This window comes from Monopterus albus, unplaced genomic scaffold, assembly GCF_001952655.1.
Source record: "Monopterus albus unplaced genomic scaffold, M_albus_1.0 scaffold11.1, whole genome shotgun sequence".
NCBI lineage: Eukaryota > Metazoa > Chordata > Actinopteri > Synbranchiformes > Synbranchidae > Monopterus > Monopterus albus.
Genome location: NW_018127891.1, coordinates 2,595,011 through 2,615,710, shown reverse-complemented (window position 1 = coordinate 2,615,710; position 20,700 = coordinate 2,595,011). Strand labels below are relative to the sequence as shown.

Here is a 20,700-nt window from a genome sequence, read left to right as displayed (position 1 = left end):
TTCACATCCAAATAACTCAAGTAGACTAGATGAGAACGTGGGTGAGAATCCAAGTTTTATTTAGGATGATATATTAACTTTTAGTGTTTGTTAATTAGTGTTCCTTAAACCCCTACAATGCTATTTCAGATCAGCAAAGATTTTTGTTCTGTCACCCTCCACTGTAACTCCATCTAACAGATGTGTTGACAAGATCTGACTTTGTCTACATTTGGCCACCCATCAGTGACAATTAGAAATAAGGTGTGTTTTGGACTAAGTGACTAAAAAATTGTCCTGCCCTTATGTTTATAGTGGTTTAACTGAATCTTGTATTTGACCTCAGCCTGTCATGAAAATTTTAAGTGACCTTTAACCCTTGCAAACTGACTAACACACATGCCATTCGATGAACTTTGACGAATGCAGCGGGAGTGAAACACACAAACAGAACCCTCACTCTCCACTCCCCCATTATACTTCTGCTTCTACACATCACTGTTAGGTATTTATTGTTTCCCCGCTCTTTAGCTTATAAACCCTGCTGGAAATTCCATCTCACTCTGCTGTTTGCCTCGCATTCCCTTAGACACAACACAAAGTAGCTCAGTCATTTAATATTAAAACACATCCAGCTGTGCCTTAATAACCAAACAACCCACAGGTGTCCTGGCTCTCCTGAGTGACACGCACTCACACACTCGCTGAAGCTCAGGCGATGGGGAATCGTCAGCCACTTGGTTTAATAGCACACTCACAGATACAATCAATGAAATAAATGTTCCATGCTGCGAGATAGATGTCAGAAATACAGCAAATTAATGCAGGCTCACACAGGTAGTGCATACACACTGGGTACACTGGTGCCATCTCTCTGCTCTGCCCCTCACAATCATACCCAAACAGTAAACACATTCAGGCTCTACAGGATATTAAACCTTAGGACTGAGCGAGATAAACACATTCTTCACACAAGCGCTCTTTCATTCTTTATCTCTGTCCGCCTATCTGCTATAAACCTTCACTCTTTCTCTCCCTCCCTTCCTCCCTCTATCTCCTTCTTTTTTTCTTAGAACACATACTTGTTTAAAGCCCAGAGCAAATGCAGATGAATGGCATCTTAACAAGGCATCTTCCGGTACATCCTACATCACCAATCACTACTTTCATTTCATCTCATCCTGGCAGTAACTCCTCCCACCTCATCTCCTTTTTTCAGTTTGCTACCCTCCCCATCCCAACAATTAAATCCATTTTCAGTTCACTCCACCTAGCCTTCTTCTTCTCTGCCTTTTAACATTCTTACTACCAGCTATGTATAGCCATCCTTCCCATCCTCCCTTGCCACAGCCAGTCCTGTATTAATCTCTACATCCATGCTGATCAACTTCTTGCTTCATTGCTCTTGGGGTGGTGTGTGAAAACTGAATGTGGGCCACTGATTATGCAGGATGATGGAGCACATATTGTCAGCAGGGCTGTCACCAGAGCCTTGTTCAGCCTGGATCCATCTCACCTTTGCTGCATAAAGAGGAGTGTGTCTATTCCTGTTTGTGAGCTGAATCTAAGCGAAATGCTACTGAGTAGCCATGAGATCCGGGTCGAGTAGGCAGAGGGGACAGTGACCGTGGTCCCTCAACAGGCTGACACTAAATTACTAAATCAGTTTAAAGCTACTGTAACTAAGGCCAGTGGGGGCAGCAGGGACACTCACAACAGGCAGAGGGAGGAAGGAGGAAGGAAGGGAAAGACACTGGGAGGAATGACAAGAATCCTCCCCTTCAATGTCAACACTGCTGAAAAGTGCTGATCTGCTTTAAAAAAAAGAAAGAGGATCTCACACACAAACAGCAAGATTCACAAGCACATGCATACTCAGTTTAGTCGTGATCCATATCACACTTTAAAGGCGGTTTTACTGTGCTTCTGATTACATTTAATAAATTTATTCATCACTATTCCCAACAGCGCAGAACTGTAACTTTTAAAAGAGGAAATAACACAATTTTCTATTCTTTTTCAAACAAAAAGCAATAAAAAAACACCCTTTCTCAATTCCTTAATTGGAAAGTAACTGGAAAGTAACTAAATCCATTTACTAAAGTAGTGTGTTCTGGCCCTGAGTAAAGTTCAGAGGTACTTTATCTGATTATGTCCATTCTGCTACTTGTCCTCTACCACAATTCAGGGATAAATAGTGTATTTATAGCCTAGTGTGACCTCGTTTATTTGACACTTGGCTGCTATTATTGTGTAAAACCTTGTTCTAAAATGGGCCAGTTAGTGGTTTTACTTTCGTTTATGGATGCAGAACTTTTAAGAGTAACTTATTTATACACTGTGGTAGACGGGCCACCACCAGCTTTGCGTGTTAGCTTATGGTGGCTAATGTTAGCAGAATTAAGATAGCTATGTAGGTAACATCACTAAACCAGTTCACCCACTTGATTAAACTGTTCTACATTTACACTTGCCGTCTTACCGGGAGTTTGATGGAGTGTTTCTGTGGAAAACGGGTCCGTCAGCTAGGCGCAGGGTTTGGGGAGGTTCCACTAGCTAACGTTATGCCAAACTAACTAAGATATAACTTTAGCTTCTACTAAAGGAGAAGAAATACTCCCGATCAGTTGCACTTGTGTTTTTAAATTATGTTCTTAGCTGTCTGCTGGCCTATATTCAGGAATCACCTGGTTTGTTCAATGTTGTATGGTGTACAACTAGGGACCATGTAGCTTGACTGTGACGACGGGGCTAAGCTAGCTAGCTAGCAGCTGTCTGCTTATAAAACCACAATCGCTCATGTAGCCTGTTCTGGAAATGCCAGCAATAAAGTAAATGAATAATGTAACTGACAAAGATGAGGATTAAGGATACCTATGTATCCTTACATCCATCACATCAGCAGGATTGACAGTGACACAGTCATTTATGTTGTCCATAAATCCCCAGTGTCCACCCATACTCTTACACTGCTTGTATTACGAGCACAGATCGATTTCTCCTGGTCACAGTGATGACAGAATTTTAATTTCCTAATAGAAAACCAGCAGAGCAAGGACTATGGCTGTGATAGGCCCATAACAGAGACTGTGTAGATAAGGTTGGGCAAAACTGGTTCAAAGATAGAGTAGATATGTTAGCTTAATGTAACAGTTTTAGTGTGGAGAATAAAGCAACCTATTTTAGATTTTTAGAAGAATTCTTTCATGCCCTTTCTTTTGATAAATGAACGTTAAAATACCCAATTATTCATTATATAATAGCTGTTATTGATAAAAGCCATTCAACTAACTGTTACTGATCTATGCACAAAGCTGCTCAGCAATTTGCTGATGATTGATGGCTTAATTTCAACTCATTTTTAAACATGGAAGCAAGGGGAGAGAAGGCTGCATCATGAAGTCAGCAGTGTGCCCATCCTTTAAGCAGTTGTCAGTGCAAAACACGAGCTTCCTCAGTTTTTCTGTTCTGTCACAACAAATCATGGGATCAATCAATGTGTGGGAAAATTTACATAATTTTGTTTATATCAGAGAGATTGAACTTTGGTGCAAGCTGGGAATCAATTCAGAAGTCATCTTCTAGGATGTGGAGAAAGAAACGCACACAAATGAATTACATCAAAGGCAATCTGATTTCTGGCAGGTGTTTTGGTCCGTTGTATGAGGACTCTTTTTCGCTCCCATACAACTTTGTGTATCTTAAAAAGCTTATGCACTGAGTTTCAAAACAAATTTGGATTTAAAAAATGATAGATAGATAGATAGATAGATAGATAGATAGATAGATAGATAGATGTGATATCACTAAGGAAATCCAAACGTTTCTGTAAACTGCCTTTTGCAAAGATGTTAATAAAACACAGAATATAGGGGTGTGATTGGTTTATTTGAGTTTTTTTTCCATTATAAATTCTACACAGCTGGAACAAAATAAAAAGTTCAACATCAACACGCCACAGAGGTCACAACAACATATCACAAAATATACAGTATACAGTACAGAGCGAGAGACATAAAGCATATTTCATAAAAAAGAATACTAAATTATACATTTCTCTCTTCTCTCAGCAAGTGGACACACATGGGAAAATGGAAACTCAGTAGTTCCAAAATGAAGAATCCCCTTTCTAAAAAAAAATAAGAAAGAAAAGAAAGAAAAAAACTTTTACACCACAGTATTTTTAAATATAAAACATTAAAATAAAAAAGAAGACCTAAGTTCACTTATTTAACTTGGCCTGCCATCACAGGTTTACTAACAGTCAACATGGCAAGCTCAGCAGACAGACATAAAAAATAAAAATCAGTCTTATGGGTGCAGACAGTGGTTTGAAGTGACCTTTCTATAAAAAGAAAAATAAAGAAAAAGAAAAAAGGCCATTAGTTCCAGTGTACAACAAGGTAAAAGGGCGTGTCAACCTGCTACCAAACCTCTCTGACCTGCCAACAGTGTAGGGGAGCAACAGAAATGCCAGTATTGCATACCTAAACAGAGAAACACTCCTCCCTTGACACTCAAAAACTCTTTGTAAAAGGTACACCACACACTCCTGCAATAAAGCCAATCTTTCCCACACCTTTCCTAACCTGCTCTTGTTGAGCTAGTGTGAAGCTGAGCCAGGGATTTCTCCTAACAGGCTCAAAGATTCAAAGCATTTATTGTCATATGTACAGTAAGAAAACACGTTTCCCTGCACAATGAAATTCTTATTAACAGATGGATCTGTGACTACTGCTTCATGGCCCCTGAAAGTCCCATTGTGTTGTTATGGAAAAACAACAATACAGCAGGCCACAGTTTCAGATTGTCAACTATTTTACCAAATTCCACCAATTTTTACAGTGAAAGCTGATGATAATTGTGCTTTCTGAGTGAAACCACTCCTGGCTGGGATTGCAAGACTGGTTTCATCACAGAGAAAAGAATGAAAGAATTAGCAAGAAATGTTACAGTAGCAACTACCAGCTCTGGTCAGCAGCTTAGTAACCAGAGACACTGAGCTCCACATAATGTGCAGTTCACCTCCTGCCTGACAGACAGCCTAATCGGTATTTGAATAATACAAGCAAAGAAAACAAAGTGAACAACTGGATTATTAATATAATACATCTATGCTGGAAATGGCAAGAACAAATTTATACAACATAATAGCCTGCTTATTTGGTGGCTTTTTATCTGCATTTAAAAAGGCAAGCAATTTAAGAGAAAGGATTGACGTTTTTAAATGCCTGGGCCGTTTCTATTGAAAGCTAATCAGGGATATTGGAAAATAAATATATCAACGTCCCAAAGAACAGGTGGCAAAAATGCAATTAAACAAATAAACACTAAAGCAAACACAGCACTTTTCTGAGGAGAAATGTTGCACCCATAAGTGCCAAACAGTGTGTTCAGGAAATAATTGCTGTGAGTGTAAATCATTACTTGTTATTAAGGTGAATAAAACAGACTGACAGTCTGTGACAATTTTTCCTGATATACCCAGATGAGAGCAGAGAACATCTCAAAAGAAAATACACATTCTATGTTACACTTGTATGCAGACAAACTCCAGAAAACAAACAAACAAATAAACAAGCAGTGGCTTAATGGCATTTTGTGTTTTATTTGGGGGAGGTAAAAATGATTCTGACACTCGTCACTGTTCACCTGTATTCTGCAGTGGAGTCAACCACAAAATGTGACTGGTAAGTGAAGAGTTACAATCAAAAGAAGCCATAATAATGTCATCTGGTGATGTCACATTGTCACGGTTTGACTTTGCACATGTATGGTCTCCAACCTGTGGTGTCACAGATGGATGGAGCTGAAGCTTTAAGAGCCAATCTGTCTATAAGAAATAGGGGAAAAAGCTCCACCCAACAGGTCAACTCCAGGTTTTAAAACAAGCGTAACAAATGCCAAACATGGTGTGCCTCCCAGGATTCCCGAAACAACCACATTTCCATGCTCCACCTGGTCCCCCTCTAGCGTAGTTTTAAAAATTAGTCTTGTTGTCACCATAACTGTCGTCATTCCCTTCTTCCCTCTGTCAGTTGCCTTCTTTGACTCTGTTCATCACTGTCAGATAGGAAGAGAAAAAAACACACAAAGAACAATATAAATATAACCAATGTGGAGACAGTCAGTTCTGGTTATAAGGATTTTAAAAAGGCTACAGTATTTATGACTTTCCAGTATTTTCCTTCTAATCCACTTAGACCAATATTGGGTGTGTTCAATGAGGACATGGAAGATTGTAACTGAACATTAAAATAAATAATATACACAAGTTGGATTGGTCACGGTATCCCTACTGCCTGGTGCTTGTATATCATATGTTATAATAGTTCTTCTGGCTATTTTATGCCTTTATTAGAGAGTGACAGTGGTGACAAGAAATGAGGGAACATTATATTTCAGAGCATTAAACTATATCTCTAACGTGTACTGCAGCTGCCATTGTAGACTGTAGGCATTACAAGCTTATGTAATTTTATTTGTGTACCTGGCAGAAATAAGGCATTCTCCTAAATAATTCAGTTGGTAAGATGTAACATGTGCCTGTGGCTTGGCTGCGGCCTTTTAGAAGACAACTTACAGGGTGGTATTTTTTTAATGGCACCACAAGAAAGATACCTCACTTGATATCATACGGAGAGAGACTTTGACAGCATCTCATTACATCAATTTTAAAAGCAAAGCAGAATGTGTCTGCAATCTCCTTGCAGTTCTGAAATGCCATGCAGTTCCAAAAACCCCATGAAACAAGGCTCATTTAAATGGACTTTCACTTTCAAGCCAAACATGCCACTACCACAGATGCCATTATAAATGTTCTACATTTGTGATGAGATGTTCGGATGACTCTGCACAGCTGTCACGCTCCATCATTTGAGCTGCAGGGACAGCTTTCTCAAACATGTGCTCTTTAAACTAAAACTGATTTTAGACACTCAATCAGCATGACTGATGTGTCTCTGAAGGTATTTCTGCTGACTGTAAAGCTTGTATTCATGTCAAACTGATTGCATTTGAAGAATTAAGTTTGTCTACATGACCATTCTCGGATTTGTGTTGATGCAATAAATCCAAAGAATGACTACAGCATATTACACTGCTGTTACGTTACTTTTGCATGCTTCTCCACCTCCAAATAATATGAATGTACTTTAACTACATTTACCAGCCAAGTTAAACTACTGAACCACTGCTACCAAAATTTAAGCCAATGACCCTCGACCCCTTAGTAGGGCTGTCACTTTTTTTCCAAACGTCAACGAGGTTTGAACTGACACGACATTTATATGTAAGTATAGGGGTAGGACAGTCAAACGCCTCACTCGTCTGTGGTAACGTTAACTTTGGTGCCTCACTTGGAGAGTGAGGTTGCAGGCAAATCCTCAGATGTGCTGGTGTACTTGAGTAGGCATCTGCTTTTTTGTGGAGTCAGCAAACTGTTTATCTTGACACTCACTATTGTCTGGTCAGCACAACCTTGCCCACTACTATCCTGCATTTCATCCTTGCAAACATAATGTTACTAGCTTATTTGACTGAGAGGTCTGGTTAAGCTGATAGTGACTATTAAGAACATCCTCTGTTGGACCACAAGGCAAATTACATCAAATGGCCTTTTGTGCTTATTGACATAGTGTACAATGTTGGATTCGAACACGTTATTACAGTTCTTTTCTTTTTGCCACATTCAAAATTTGAGGAAAAAGTGACAGCCCTGCCCTTAGTCTCATCCTGTGTCCACTGGCCTGACCTGTTCTGTGGACGGTCTCTTGTTAAGGAGACCGTCCTCTTCGTTAGCTTTATCTGTCTTCATCTCCACCACAATGTCGTTGTTCACCTCTCCACTGGCCCTGCAGAGAGGAAGTGGGAAAACAAAATGCACAGAAGAAACACAAACAAAAACCATAAAAGAAAGAGTCAGTGAACCACAGCTAATGCTTTTAGACAGTTTGCTGACCACTGTGTAATGTTCAAATAGTTTTAGACAGCTTATATTTTAAAGTTTTGTTTACTGTTCTGGGGTAACTGTAGCTCAAAGTTAGTTTTTTTTTTCTACACAAACGAAGATGGTACTGTGTCAAATCTAATGTGAGATCAAAATGCTTTTCAATTTAATTAAAAATCCTCACTAGAACCAATGCATAACACATCAATGCATGCTGTTTACATTTTGCAGACACTGAGTAAATGCCACTTGTACTCCTATATGGAATTGCTGGAAATAATGTAAAGGAATGTAATTATATTTAACTCTTATAGAGAGTTCATCGCATTCATCTACGTGTAAAAAAATAATGTACTGAAAGTTGAAACCTTTTTTTTTAATCATCACTGTTGTCCTTGTTAAGCCCCTGATAACTTCATATGCCACCACCACCACCACACAGGCAGTGTCGTTTAGTTTAACATGTCACACTAAATCACTGCCAACATGAATCTCTTCTGTCCCTCTATCCTTCCCGCCCGCCTCTCTACTCACACTTCCTTCTTGCCCTTCTTGCTGCAGGGCCGCTTGCTCTTCTTGTTCAGGAAATAGATGAGGGCCACCAACAGCAGGAGCAGCAGAACACACACCACCACGGCTATCACCACTGCACTGGAGCCTCCCTGCTGCTTGTCAGCTACAGCGCCACAATACAGGGACACATGGAGGGAGAGATGGGGGGGAGGAGCAGGGGGTGGGGATTGGGAAGTGGGGTCAGTTTAACTTTTGAATGCAATGACTGAAATGTGATGGGACCCCAAAACAGGGCCTGTATATGCACAGAAAATACTAGACAAATGACCAGAGTCAAAACAAACAAACAAACTAAACACTGAACATACTTACCCATTCAACTACACTTGTGTTACTATACTTGTGAGGACATGACACTACAGTGATGTTCCTCTAGATAAACAACTATAAATGTAAAGGTTTTGAAGGCTAAAATCAATATCAATAGTTTGCTGTCCTGCTGAGAATATGGACTGTTTCAGTTTGTTAAATCTGAAGCTAGAGGTCAGCTTAGCATAAAGACTGGAAACTGTAGGAAACAGCTACAGTAGCTAGTATTTAGTGTACCAACAACACAGAGGTATTGATCTTCTCCTTTAACTCTCTTTGACAAATAAATGTATAATTTCCAGTAACAGTATAACAGGGCACCTCAGAAATAGATCTATTAAACATTTAAAACTTTGGGCAAAGTACATTAAATTGTAGGTAACCATAGCAACAGTGTTTCTGTTTCTCTCACCTGACCTCAACATGCACTAAACAAAGTTTGTTTGTTTTTTTTTTTGCTAATGTCAAGTGTTCAGGGTATGATTTAATCTAAAAATGAAAGGGCCAGGTAACTCTCTGCCTTGTTCATCATTATTTTCTTTTATCAGGACTCCTGTAAATGTATTTGTAGTAAGAGTGTGTCCACCTAAGTGTTTTATTTGTCTCTGAAAAGGTACTTGAACTTGACCATTCTTTCAAACCTGGAATCATTAAATTATCTTTTAGCAAGCAGTACATATTCATTCTGAGCTACAATCCTGCCTTGAACTGAAGATTTACATAAAAAAATAAAGGTTACCATTACAAAAATAACTGTGGTCAGGGGGAACATCTATCATATTGCCAGTGAACAACACGTGTATACTAAATAAGCTGATACTGTACTTTAATTCTAAATTTCAAGTTGTGATGAATAAGCATGGCAACACAACTTCCCCTCTCAAAAATATAATAAAACATGCAAAAAGTGACAATCCTGGCCTCACAACTACAGTAACACAAGCATGCACAAAACAACCAAACACATTAGCTCTTGTAAACACAAATACACTAAACTGTGTGTGCACATAAGACATCAATACACACTTTCAGCTCTAGACATATACCATACACATGTTAATAGGGTTAGCGATACAGACCTGACTTAAGCACAGGGTTTCCAGAGAGCAGCACTTTGAGAAAAAAAGAGTTTCTCAGTCCCATGGCAAAGCAAAGCAAAAGCCATAACACACACCACTAAGAGCATATGCACGCAAGGCTATAAACAATTCTACACAGGGCACAGCAGTGAGTGGAAAACAAAGGGTAAAGTGAAAAACAAGAAGTCAGTCGGAAAGAAGAGGTGACACAGTGAACACACAAAGCGAGGAAAGGAAGGAACAGAATAGAATAGAATCCTTTATTGTCCCCAAGGGGCCACAAAAAGTTGTAGCAGCATCCATAAAATATAGGACAGACATCATACAAAGGTGACAAGAGAAAAAGAATAACAATATACAATATCCACAGTGTCTGGTAGCAAGAGGGCAAATATACAAGATTACAGTACAGCAGAGGACGATGTTTGTGTATGGGTGTGTGTGTGTGCAGGCTGGGGCAAGAGGAGATGGGTGGAGGGGGGATTTGTAAATCACAGGGTCTGTACAACAAAGAGTCCTGAGAGAAGGAGGGAAGAGAACAGGAGGAGGAAGAAGGCTCTACCTCTGCCAGCTGCGTTGTCACCTGCTGTAAAAGAGAAGAACAAAAAGAAGAAAGGGTTAATTTTGCAGGTTATGGATCTGGTGAAAGAACAAAAGAAACTAGCAGTGGGCTGCATCACTATTTGTAAAACTATTTGTAAAGTCTAAGGTCTTGGTTAATAGCTCGTTTCAAAAGCAATGTACTAAATCTGATTATTGCACCACTAAAAAAATCTTAGCTGTTGACTGTTCATGTGTAAATTGGCTGCTAAGAAACATCTGTAAAAGAAATAAACTATGTCAACAATTCTCAAAGACCCCACCCACCCCGAGCACCCCGACTGTTCACACCTCTACCCTCAGGCCGGAGCTACAGGAGAGCGAAATGCAGAACCTCTAGACTGAAAAACTCTTTCTTTCCGATGGCCATCAGACTTCTAAACAGCTGACTCAAGAACTACTTCATGTAATTCCACCGGTACTGTTAACACATTCAGTTTGCACAAGCATAATTGTACACTCACTGCTGACTATTTGCACACACAGCTCCCATGTAGAATCAAAATCAGAATCAGCTTTATTGGCCAGGTGTGTCGGACGAGAAATTTGACTCTGGTACATCGGCTCTCAATGGTCTTATTACTTTATAACTAGGCTGATTTTGAAGAGATTGTGCACCTGGCACTAGTTTTATTGTCTTTTCAGTTCTAAAATGAAAATTTGCAAAAATAAAAACCCATTTCACTTATTCACAATTCTAGTGGATTTTTTTTTAACTGAATCACATTTTTAGGATCTAGAAAAACACACACACACACACGCACACACAGATATCTCAGTATCAAAATTAGTTATCAAAAACCTGTTCTAGGGAAAATATGAAGATGAGAGAGATAAAGCAGCAACACTCCTCTCCTGACACTAACCTGCTTTGAGAGATACTGAGAAGGTCTCTTTATCTGTTCCATGCTCATTGGAGACCTCGCAGGTCACCCCGTCCTTCATGACCTCAGCTGTGGCTTTTAGGGTCACAGTGCTCACCACTTTGTTACCTTCCACTGATACAGACTGGCAGGAGCAAAGAAAGTGGGGAAGAGAGATGGAGGTCAAAAAGAAGACATGACTTTTGCATCATTTCCTCATCATTTCTTACCTATATTTTAATTTTGCAGCATATATTCCAGTTAACATTTTGCACTCTTTCTTTCTTTATCCAAATATGTCATATTTCAGGTATCATTTTGCATAGTGTGGCTTTATACCATATTTCTTCTCATAACACTCATTTATACACAAATATCTTGTCAGTTGTCTTTAAAAACTTGTCTATATCACCCATCACCCGTGTATCACCATTTGCCTTTGAAATGTATACAAATTCAGGAGAATCATTAGATTTTTATCAAATTGTATAACTTTATTTTATGAAATGTTTCATTTATCAAACTGTATCCCCTCTGTAATTCTCTTTAAAGCTGCTTTGGATACAATTTTATTTTATTTTCACATTAGTTAATAAAATATTGCTTTTCATAACCCCATGAACTGTTTCTCTCCTTTTGCTTTTAAAGTTCAACATCTTCCAAGATGCTATTAAAAATAAATCAAGCTTCAAACTACACATCTTCCCTTAAATAAAAACACAAATATTAGTATGTCTGTTTTTGTATTACATCTTCACTTCTCTTTTTATAGTTTTAGTTGATCCAGGAAAGTAGCAGCGACTTCTGTTTAGTAATTGATTCCTGTAAACTGACACTAGGAAAGAGGTATTTTTGTCTCTGCTTGTCTTGGCTGTGTTTACACATTTGTACCTCTTTTCCTGAGGGTGTCCAGGTGAACTGAGGGGCAGGGTAGCCATAGGCTGAGCACTTCAGAGTCACCATGTCTCCTTCCTTCCCCACCTCCCCAGCAGTAGGAGGGACAATCTCTGGCTTTCCTACAGAGGGAGTGAGAGTGTGGTGGGTGGGCAAGGAAGACTTTCTTAGGACACAATGCAACACATTGAAAGCAACGTCCTTCCTCTGACTAAAACAATACCCTACACACCCCTGCACCACCTATGCTCATTATCCTGCATGTACAATATGTGTTGTGGTGGTGCTGTGATGTGGGTAAATTAGAAAAAATAAAACATGAGTGAACATTGTTTTATTAGTTTTCCTGAGGTAATCTGTGCATGCAGGACTTTCAGTGTGTGTGTCCATGCGAGTGTGTTACCTTTAACAGTGAGGTTGACACTAGCCTGGGCTCTTAGTCCTTTCACAGATGGCACCTCTCCAACACACACGTACGCTCCAGCTTTATCATAGGAAACATGTTGTATTGACAGAACGCCGTCCTGAGAGAGCACCTTGGAGTCCTGGAGGTACACAAACATCCAGAAATAAAACTGACTGGACTCTCACTACTGTCCCTTTACTTTTTCATTTTATTCTTTGTGTGTGAATATAAGTGTAGCACAGCGTCGTGAATATCTAGTTTGAAGGTCTGCTGCTACGCTGGGAAAGCATAAAAAAATCCTTCACACACACTTTTGCAAAGCCCAGTAATAACAGATCAAAGTCAGTCCTCCAAGATGAACTAGGCTATTGAAATTCCTCTCAATATCTTCTCATAGGAATCCTTTCTAAGAACAAACACAGTCTCCACCCAGTGAGCTTCTCTCACACAGGAGACACAACAATAGATACACTGACTACAACAACAGGCCTGACACCAGAGGAACACTGTGCACATAACACATGGGTGAGAATACCAACATACCAGTGGTATAAAATAATTTGTGGTACTGAGTTGCTTCAGATACACTGACAGAGTAAACAAAAGTCCTTCGGCATGTTCACTGCAGAAAATAAACTACTGTGTTATTTGCATTGCTTGTCACAGAAAAGGGCTTCACGTTGCCATCAACTACATTATTACCTGCAGCTTGCTGCATACAGAATACACAAACTCCAGATGTTTTAATTATCCATAGCCCCAATCAGTTCAACTCGGACAGTTTGAAATCTCATAACATGAAGTTATCCTGTCACTATAAAACTCAAAATATACAGAAAAGTGAAAGATTAAAGGAAAACCCAGCATAAATTGTCTAAGTAATTTGCCGCCAGAACAGCTTCAGTGATGCTTACATGCTGAATTATATGTCACTAGAGACACACTGCATGCGTTGGTGTCTCTCATTCACAAAATAGAACAAATGCCAGTGTGTACGCTCCAGCTGCTGCACTCAGTGCACCAGGGCCACAACTGTCTTTAAAAGGAGCCCTGCCTCGTGTTGTGTGGCAGCTGCACATAAAGTTAGTTCTGTATGTCATTTCTAAAATGTTTTTTTTAACCGTAGAAGGTTACTGTAAAAAACTTGGTTGTAAAACAAAAAAAAAAAAAAAAAAAAAAAAAAAAAACTTAATCTGGACCATGATTAAAATTGTCCAAATATGGAGCCCTGTGTAGGACTGAATTCTGGGTCAACAACCAGCCACTGCTGTAAATTGTAACAGTGATAGTGTTGCAGTTTAAACACTATTAAGCAAAGAATGCTCAGGAATATTCTGTGGTTAGATGAGGAAAACAGCAACTTTCTATATTCTTAGAAATACACAATTTTCCCATAAAAGTGAAAGGAGAAGGAAGGAAGGTTAACAAAGTGAAGCAGCATACCTTTTTCCAGTGAACAGTATGTGATTCGGAAGCCTTGGTCTTACATTGCCACTCCACCTTGTTCCCAAGCATGACAACTTGTGGCTCGAAAGGGGTGACACTCATTGGCTCAATGACTGACAAAAAAACATGAAACATGAGGCCTTACATACATTATAAGCAGTTAAAGAAGTGCCACGTAATATCAAACAGCTTCTCCTCACTAAACCATATAATAAGGTCCTTGGAGTGGCCATACTTAGCTGAACATTAAAAAAAATCTTTTGTAAGTACAAATCCAATGCACTTGCTGTGAAGTTAAGCCCATTTTGAAGCCCAGGTTAAGTCAGTTCCATGCTATTTCTAGGATATCTCTGCTTAATGTGTGTGATAAAATCAAATTAGTGTGTGTAGTTGGGGTAACATTAAAGTAACAGTTGAGCTGTGAAAATTTTAATTAGATATCATCCGGTTGAAAGGGTTTCATTAAAGCTCATTTTGTTCTGACTCTTTTAATTCTGAGTTCTAGAGAAAAAGAATGACTTTACTGTAAGGGCTAAACTGCAGAGACAGGAGGAAAATTGGTCTTCATGACCATTTAGATCTTCTATAGTTGTGTGTGTGTTTGTGCCTTTGGCTTACTCACAGTGAACAGTAAGGTTGATGGTTCCACTCAGATCAGCATCCAGGTTATCAAAATCTGTGGCTGTGCACTTGTACACACCAGCATCTGCGCGCTTAACAGATTTCAGTGTCAGAAGACCAGCGTGACCAGTGATGGCTTTTTCCTGAATGTGAACGGACTGGGGATTGGTAGCAAGGGACATGGTCAAAGACTGAATGAAGCAGTAAGCTTGTCTTTGATTAATTTTTATTTTTTTGTTTAAAAAATTGGGATATATAGAGCAATGTGTGTATGAAATGTGCACGCACATCTTTAGTGAAGTCAAACTCAGGCTGAGGATTTCCATCAGTCTCACACTGCATTGTGACATCGTCGCCTTCTTTGACTGGACTGGTGTTGAGCAGGGTAAAAGTTGCTTTCTCAGAGGGATCTGGACAGACAAAACCAGACACTGAACAGGTGAACATTCCTCCTTTGGATACATTTACACTGTTACACTGTATATAATCAGTCATAGAGTGCAATGCATTCCAGAAGGGATGCTTTACTTTCCTAGTACCTCCTCTTTCCCCATCATTCCTCTTTAGCTAAAAATCAAATTTCATTGTGGGTGCATTAAAATAGTGTTTAATCGGAGGAACCATATGCAACCAATGAAACGGGCTCAGAAGCTGCAACACGAATAGTTGTTTGCTGATGATGGATAACTTTTATAGGGCTTCAACTAACAGCTAATTTCATTATCAATTTATTTACCAATTATTTTGACAGTAAATTAATTAATCATTTTCTCAGTACATGTCAAAATATTGAAAAATGCCTGAACAACAGTGCAAAACCAAAAGATCTTACTATCATATACAGTATGAAAAAAAATCTGGCATTTTTGTTCAACAATGACTGCAAGGATCAATCAGCTGCAAAAATACACAACTGCCAATAATATTTCTGATTATAAATTAGTTAATTACTATATTTTTCTTAAAACACTAAGCAAAATGATTCCAGGAGACAGAGCCATTTTAAGAACCCATGTCCACTCACAGTTGAGGTTGATGGTGATGGTGTCAGACTTCTTCTGTTTGATCTGATCTCCTGGCATGCTGTACTCCACGGTGCACAGAAACACAGAGTCCTTGTCAGCCTTGGTGGGCTGCATGTACAAGGTGCTCTTGATAGTGTAAAGACCTGAAGCCTCCTTCACCACTGAGGGAATCATGTAGGTCTCTGACAGAGCGGGTGATAGAGAAAGGACAAAAAGAGATTTGTTAGCATGAACGACTTCAAATAAGCAACTGATGGACTGACTACAGAAGGCACACGGGCTCTCTTCTGCCCTGTGCTACATAACTTATATACGTATTTGTTTATGAACCAGAAGACACATACTCTCTTTCCTGTCCTTGATTTCAGGAAGGGGCTGGTCATCTTTGAACCAGATAATTCTTGGCTGGGGATATCCATTCATAGTCACACAAGTACCAATCTGATACACACAGGGAAAGATGGTAAGGATGAAAGATAAGTGTTAGAAGATGTGTATCATCTGTGCTCATCCAAAAAATGTAAATAAAAAATCAGGGAATGTGCAAACACATACCTCAGAGCTGGAACTCTCCCCCACAGAAATGGCCTGACTAGATGGCCTTGTGAGTTCTGGCTTCTCAGGAGCAACTGAGACAGAAAAAGGGAGAACTCATTATTATTATATCATTATGATTCACAGGAAGAACAATGTTAACCCTGGGATACAAACACACACAGGCCACCTTCCACCCATGCCGTCCAACCCACAGGCGTCAGCTCACACACAACCACACAGGTGTGTGGGAGCTACAGTGTGTGTTTCTATACTCTATACATTCACATGCCAAGGTCATCTTATCGCTGCCTGCAGCTGGCGACTTCTTATAAAATAAACAGTAGTTGGCATTTCACTTTCTGTCTCACATAATCAATTCTTTGTTTAAATTTTTCGCTGCACTGCTCCCAGAACTGTTGTAGCATTTTAAAACTGTTGCCGTTCCACATGCTGTGCAGAGCAGCCATTCATATGTAAGCACAGTCATTTAGATGAAAAATAAGGGCTTGTTAACATTCCAAAGTAGGTTTCTTCATCATCAAATGACTAAAACTCTCCTTTGTGGCCTATTATATGCAGCCTAAGTGCATTTTTAGCCTTAACTTGAAATGAAATGATTTCAAAGTGAGTTAAGACAGTTAAGGACACAGGGAGAAGCAGGACAGTTTTTTTTTATCGTGCTGTTGCTTATCACACATAATGTTTACTCTCTGCTCTAGGCCTCCCAGTAGAGAGGAAGCAGGCTATCGCTGCTGCAGCTCAACCTTCAGGAGACCTCATAACTCAGACCTATTGAGTTAAAGGCAAGACAGGCACACCATAATTTATCCCTCAATGGAGTCAAGTGGTCAAATGTGGACAAAGAATAATTGCTGGTTTGTGAGACAGGCTGTTTTCAAACAACGGTGGGTATTAAGTGCATCTAAAAAGGCCTTTGTCAAACAGCTCCTCGCTGAGATGTTGTCAAACCCTGACTGGCCCATTCACAATTAATAGCTTCTTTTATGAGATTACTTTAAAGTTCTGTGCCTCTGAGTGCATAAATGTTAATAGACAACTTGTAAGGTCTTCTTTGAAGTAGCAGTTTAACTAAAGAGAGGATTGTTCTGCTATTCTTCCAAAGCAAAACTCTTCCTTTTTAGAGTGATTGTTTTGTCCAATATAAAATGCAAATGAATCCTATTGATTTTGGTATGACTACTAAATGCTAAATGTATGGTCGATGTTGGCTTTGACACTGCTTTGAGAAAGGTAAGGGCAGAGGGACGTGCACCAGGGTCAGCCTTCAGCGCCGCGGTGATAAATGTGAACAGTTATTAAGGTGAGATATATGAGACATGACAGGTGTGATTGAATTATTCATCAACTGCGTGAAGAGTGATTATACTTTGGTTAATTGACCTCTGGGGAACTTATCTGAAGAAATAAATATGTTTTCCAAGCATTAGAAAAAGCTCCAAATTCACACGATGAAAAACTATTACTCTAAGTTTGCTCTATTCTTAACAGGTATAGACGACTATGACGAATCAAACTTTATGATACCATATTACTATAAAGAGGTTTTACATTGAGTTACTTTTAGCTGTGCGAAATGCAATCAGCAAAGTGTATTACATGCATCAGGTACACTTCTAAATCAACATATGCATGAATACACACGTAGATCTAATTAAAGCCATAAACCTTCAGTGGCAGTGACAACCGAGTCATAAGTTCTCTGGCGAGGAGTAGTGAAAAGGTCATGCTGAGGTCATTTAAAAAGCTAAAGTGCACTGGCTGACTCACAGAAGACTTTAAGCATAGTGGTGGCATCTCCGACCCCATGAGCGCCAGCAGTGACCTGGCACCAGAAGACAAGCTCGTCGGATGGTTGAACGGAAGAGATGGTCAAGGTGAAGTCCTGTCCGATAGAGATCCGGCCGGTCAGCGGAGTGCCATCGTCAGTTTCACCCTCGCCACCCTGGGAACGAAAAGCCACACGCTTCCTGGTTCCCTGCTCTTCCTGAATGGTCAGATAGAAAGAAGCAGTTTTAGAAAAGGAGAAAATACAAAAAAAGAAAGAAGCAAAAGAAATTAGGGGACCAAAGACCTCAAAAGAAATATATAAAAAAAACTTCTGACAGTTGATTCCTTTATAAAATGTTCTTCATGACTTGTTTCCAAAACAAACATTATTTTCTCGTGTGGAAGAAAATGAATATTTGGAAGTTACTTACAATGTACCACTCAACAACAGTGTTGCTTGCTGATGGTGGGACAGTGTATCTGCAGGACAGTTCGGCAGTATCTCCTTTTAACACCTCCACTTTAGGAGCTACCTTCACAGTCACAAACCCACTGCATACTGTAGAAAAAAACAATGACAGAGCACAAAATATGATTCAGGACTTGGGTAGTGGCAAAATGAAAGGACATGTCAAAATATTACAGGAGCAAATGAGGAGATGCAGAGGGAAGAGACAAATAATAAAATCACAGTGACTACAAGTTGTCTCCATGTTATTAGACTGAAAGCCTCAGTGTTTGTTTAATAACCTCAGGGCTTCTGACTGTTCAAATTATGTTATGAGAAACAGGGACAGCTGTGAGGGACTTTATCAGCAGTGGTGCAAACCGTTTCCTGTAACTCCTGGAGCAGTTCGCTCTCATCACTCAGCGCACACACATCATATACACGAGCAGCAAGAAGAGGCCGAGGTCTGAGATTACCCCCACGCTTTTAGGCATAGTGCCTCCCCCGTTGAAAACACATGAGAGACACATGTTAGTGCATGCAAAATGCTGTACAGTAAATATGTACACAGTTGTGAGGCCCCTGTGATGACAAATGAGATCAGTGCAGTGCCAGAGGAACAGACCACACAAGCACAGACACAAACAGACTTACACTGTACCTCACCCATGACACAGAACAACACAAATCCTTTACAAGAAAAATGAATTATCAACACTTCAGAAAACATATAATCCTAGAATATTAAAATGAATATTTCACTAAAACATCCAACAGACTAGATTCACAGGAAATACAACATTTGTAATGACAACAGAAAGAAAGGCAAAACCAAATATATGAAAACCTCCAAAGGAACTTGTCAAACCACTCCTCCAGCATAATCCAGTTTTGTTCAGTATTGTCAAAGCACACAGCAAAACACCTAAATACACTGCACTTATGTCATGCAACTGCCTGTAGCATAAACAAGGTTTGTTTGGAACATATCAAACATTTTGACACATGGCAGGACTCTGCTGCAGGAGTGGCGTTAGTTCTTTCGACAGACACTTTGAAATGTTTTTTTTTTTTTTGACAAGACTCTGGGTCTCCATTGGAATGTATGGTAAATGCTATAAATCCAACCAGACTCTAATAGATGTTCTCTCTACCCCTTAAAGGTGTATGAACGAGTCAAGTCAAATTCTATTTAAACAGCCCAATATCATCAATACAGTTCTTTCTAAGAGCTCCTTGTACAGCATTCAACACCTTCTATACTTGAACTGGATATGGAAACGCTTTTCAAAGAACCCCTTAAGGGGGTTGTGACTAGCACTGTCAGTGTGCTCCACTGAACAGAGACATTTGCACAATGACTCAGTTCAGTGGAAGAGTATGCTGCTAGGGGGGACCCAAACTGGTTCCTGTTGGGATAGGAACACTATATCTCTAGCTACAGACCAACAATATGAAAAGGAGATTGCTTTACAGAGAGGGTAGGCAGGAAAACAGAGAAGGGTGGGATGGAGGAAAGGAAGGAGCCCCATCTCTGCTAATAAACCACCTGCAACAGGTACAGTGTCATACATTGCATGATAAACTAAAAGTCAGGGAGCTCATTATGCTATGAGTGCAAGGATCTAATGTGTAGAAGCAAAGAATAACTGCAAAGACAGGACGATGCTGCTCAAGTGACTGATTCATCTAAATAAAGTCATAAAGACATGGAAAGCATACTTCATAGTCCATCCACCTTGAGATGCACCAAACACTTTGTTTTGCTTATATGAAAGATGGCACTTGCCAGGCAAAACGTAGATAAAAATGGTTGATATACCAGTATAAAAAACAACAACACCACACACACTGTGTTATGGGAGTGGAGCCACATTTTCTGTAAGACACAGGACTCAGAAATAATCTACAACTAGAAGATGTTTATAAATAATTGATGCCTAAGCAAAGCTGTCATGAACAACCACTAAACAACATTCCTCCAAATCTTTTTATATTCCAAATATTACAAACATTAAGTTAAGTATTAAAAATCCTGAGATCTACACTTAATATTCACGTTCTAAATTTAATGAGCAAACCAGCCCCACGTTGAGTAAGATTACATTATTTAATAATGTCATCAATTTCTGGACTGTAAAATCTGCTGTTAAATAATTTATTTGTTGTGAGAAGCTGCCAAGA

The 20,700-nt window shown here is 39.4% G+C and overlaps 2 protein-coding genes across 3 annotated transcripts in view; both read right to left on the bottom strand.

The window, feature by feature from the left end:
• Positions 1-2,793, bottom strand: part of LOC109954653 (apolipoprotein A-IV-like) — a 50,881-nt gene extending 48,088 nt beyond the window's left edge. The window contains 1 exon segment of the mRNA XM_020590134.1: positions 2,462-2,793. The gene's annotated coding sequence lies outside the window, so the exon portion shown is untranslated.
• A 1,063-nt stretch (positions 2,794-3,856) lies between these two features.
• The window catches only part of bcam (basal cell adhesion molecule (Lutheran blood group)), a 47,529-nt gene continuing 30,685 nt past the window's right edge, over positions 3,857-20,700 (bottom strand). Inside the window, exons 2-17 of one of the 2 annotated variants that reach the window (XM_020590205.1) lie at positions 18,500-18,627; positions 18,069-18,285; positions 16,299-16,372; positions 16,088-16,184; positions 15,743-15,925; positions 15,007-15,128; positions 14,720-14,876; positions 14,095-14,210; positions 12,649-12,790; positions 12,243-12,367; positions 11,355-11,496; positions 10,451-10,474; positions 9,889-9,921; positions 8,462-8,603; positions 7,733-7,832; positions 3,857-6,042 (exon numbers count right to left, since the gene is read on the bottom strand). In XM_020590205.1, coding sequence (XP_020445861.1) covers positions 6,040-6,042; positions 7,733-7,832; positions 8,462-8,603; positions 9,889-9,921; positions 10,451-10,474; positions 11,355-11,496; positions 12,243-12,367; positions 12,649-12,790; positions 14,095-14,210; positions 14,720-14,876; positions 15,007-15,128; positions 15,743-15,925; positions 16,088-16,184; positions 16,299-16,372; positions 18,069-18,285; positions 18,500-18,627 — 1,805 coding nt within the window. In that variant the 3' untranslated portion in view covers positions 3,857-6,039. The remainder of the gene's footprint in view (positions 6,043-7,732; positions 7,833-8,461; positions 8,604-9,888; positions 9,922-10,450; positions 10,475-11,354; positions 11,497-12,242; positions 12,368-12,648; positions 12,791-14,094; positions 14,211-14,719; positions 14,877-15,006; positions 15,129-15,742; positions 15,926-16,087; positions 16,185-16,298; positions 16,373-18,068; positions 18,286-18,499; positions 18,628-20,700) is intronic. The other variant, XM_020590206.1, reaches the window with a different exon arrangement.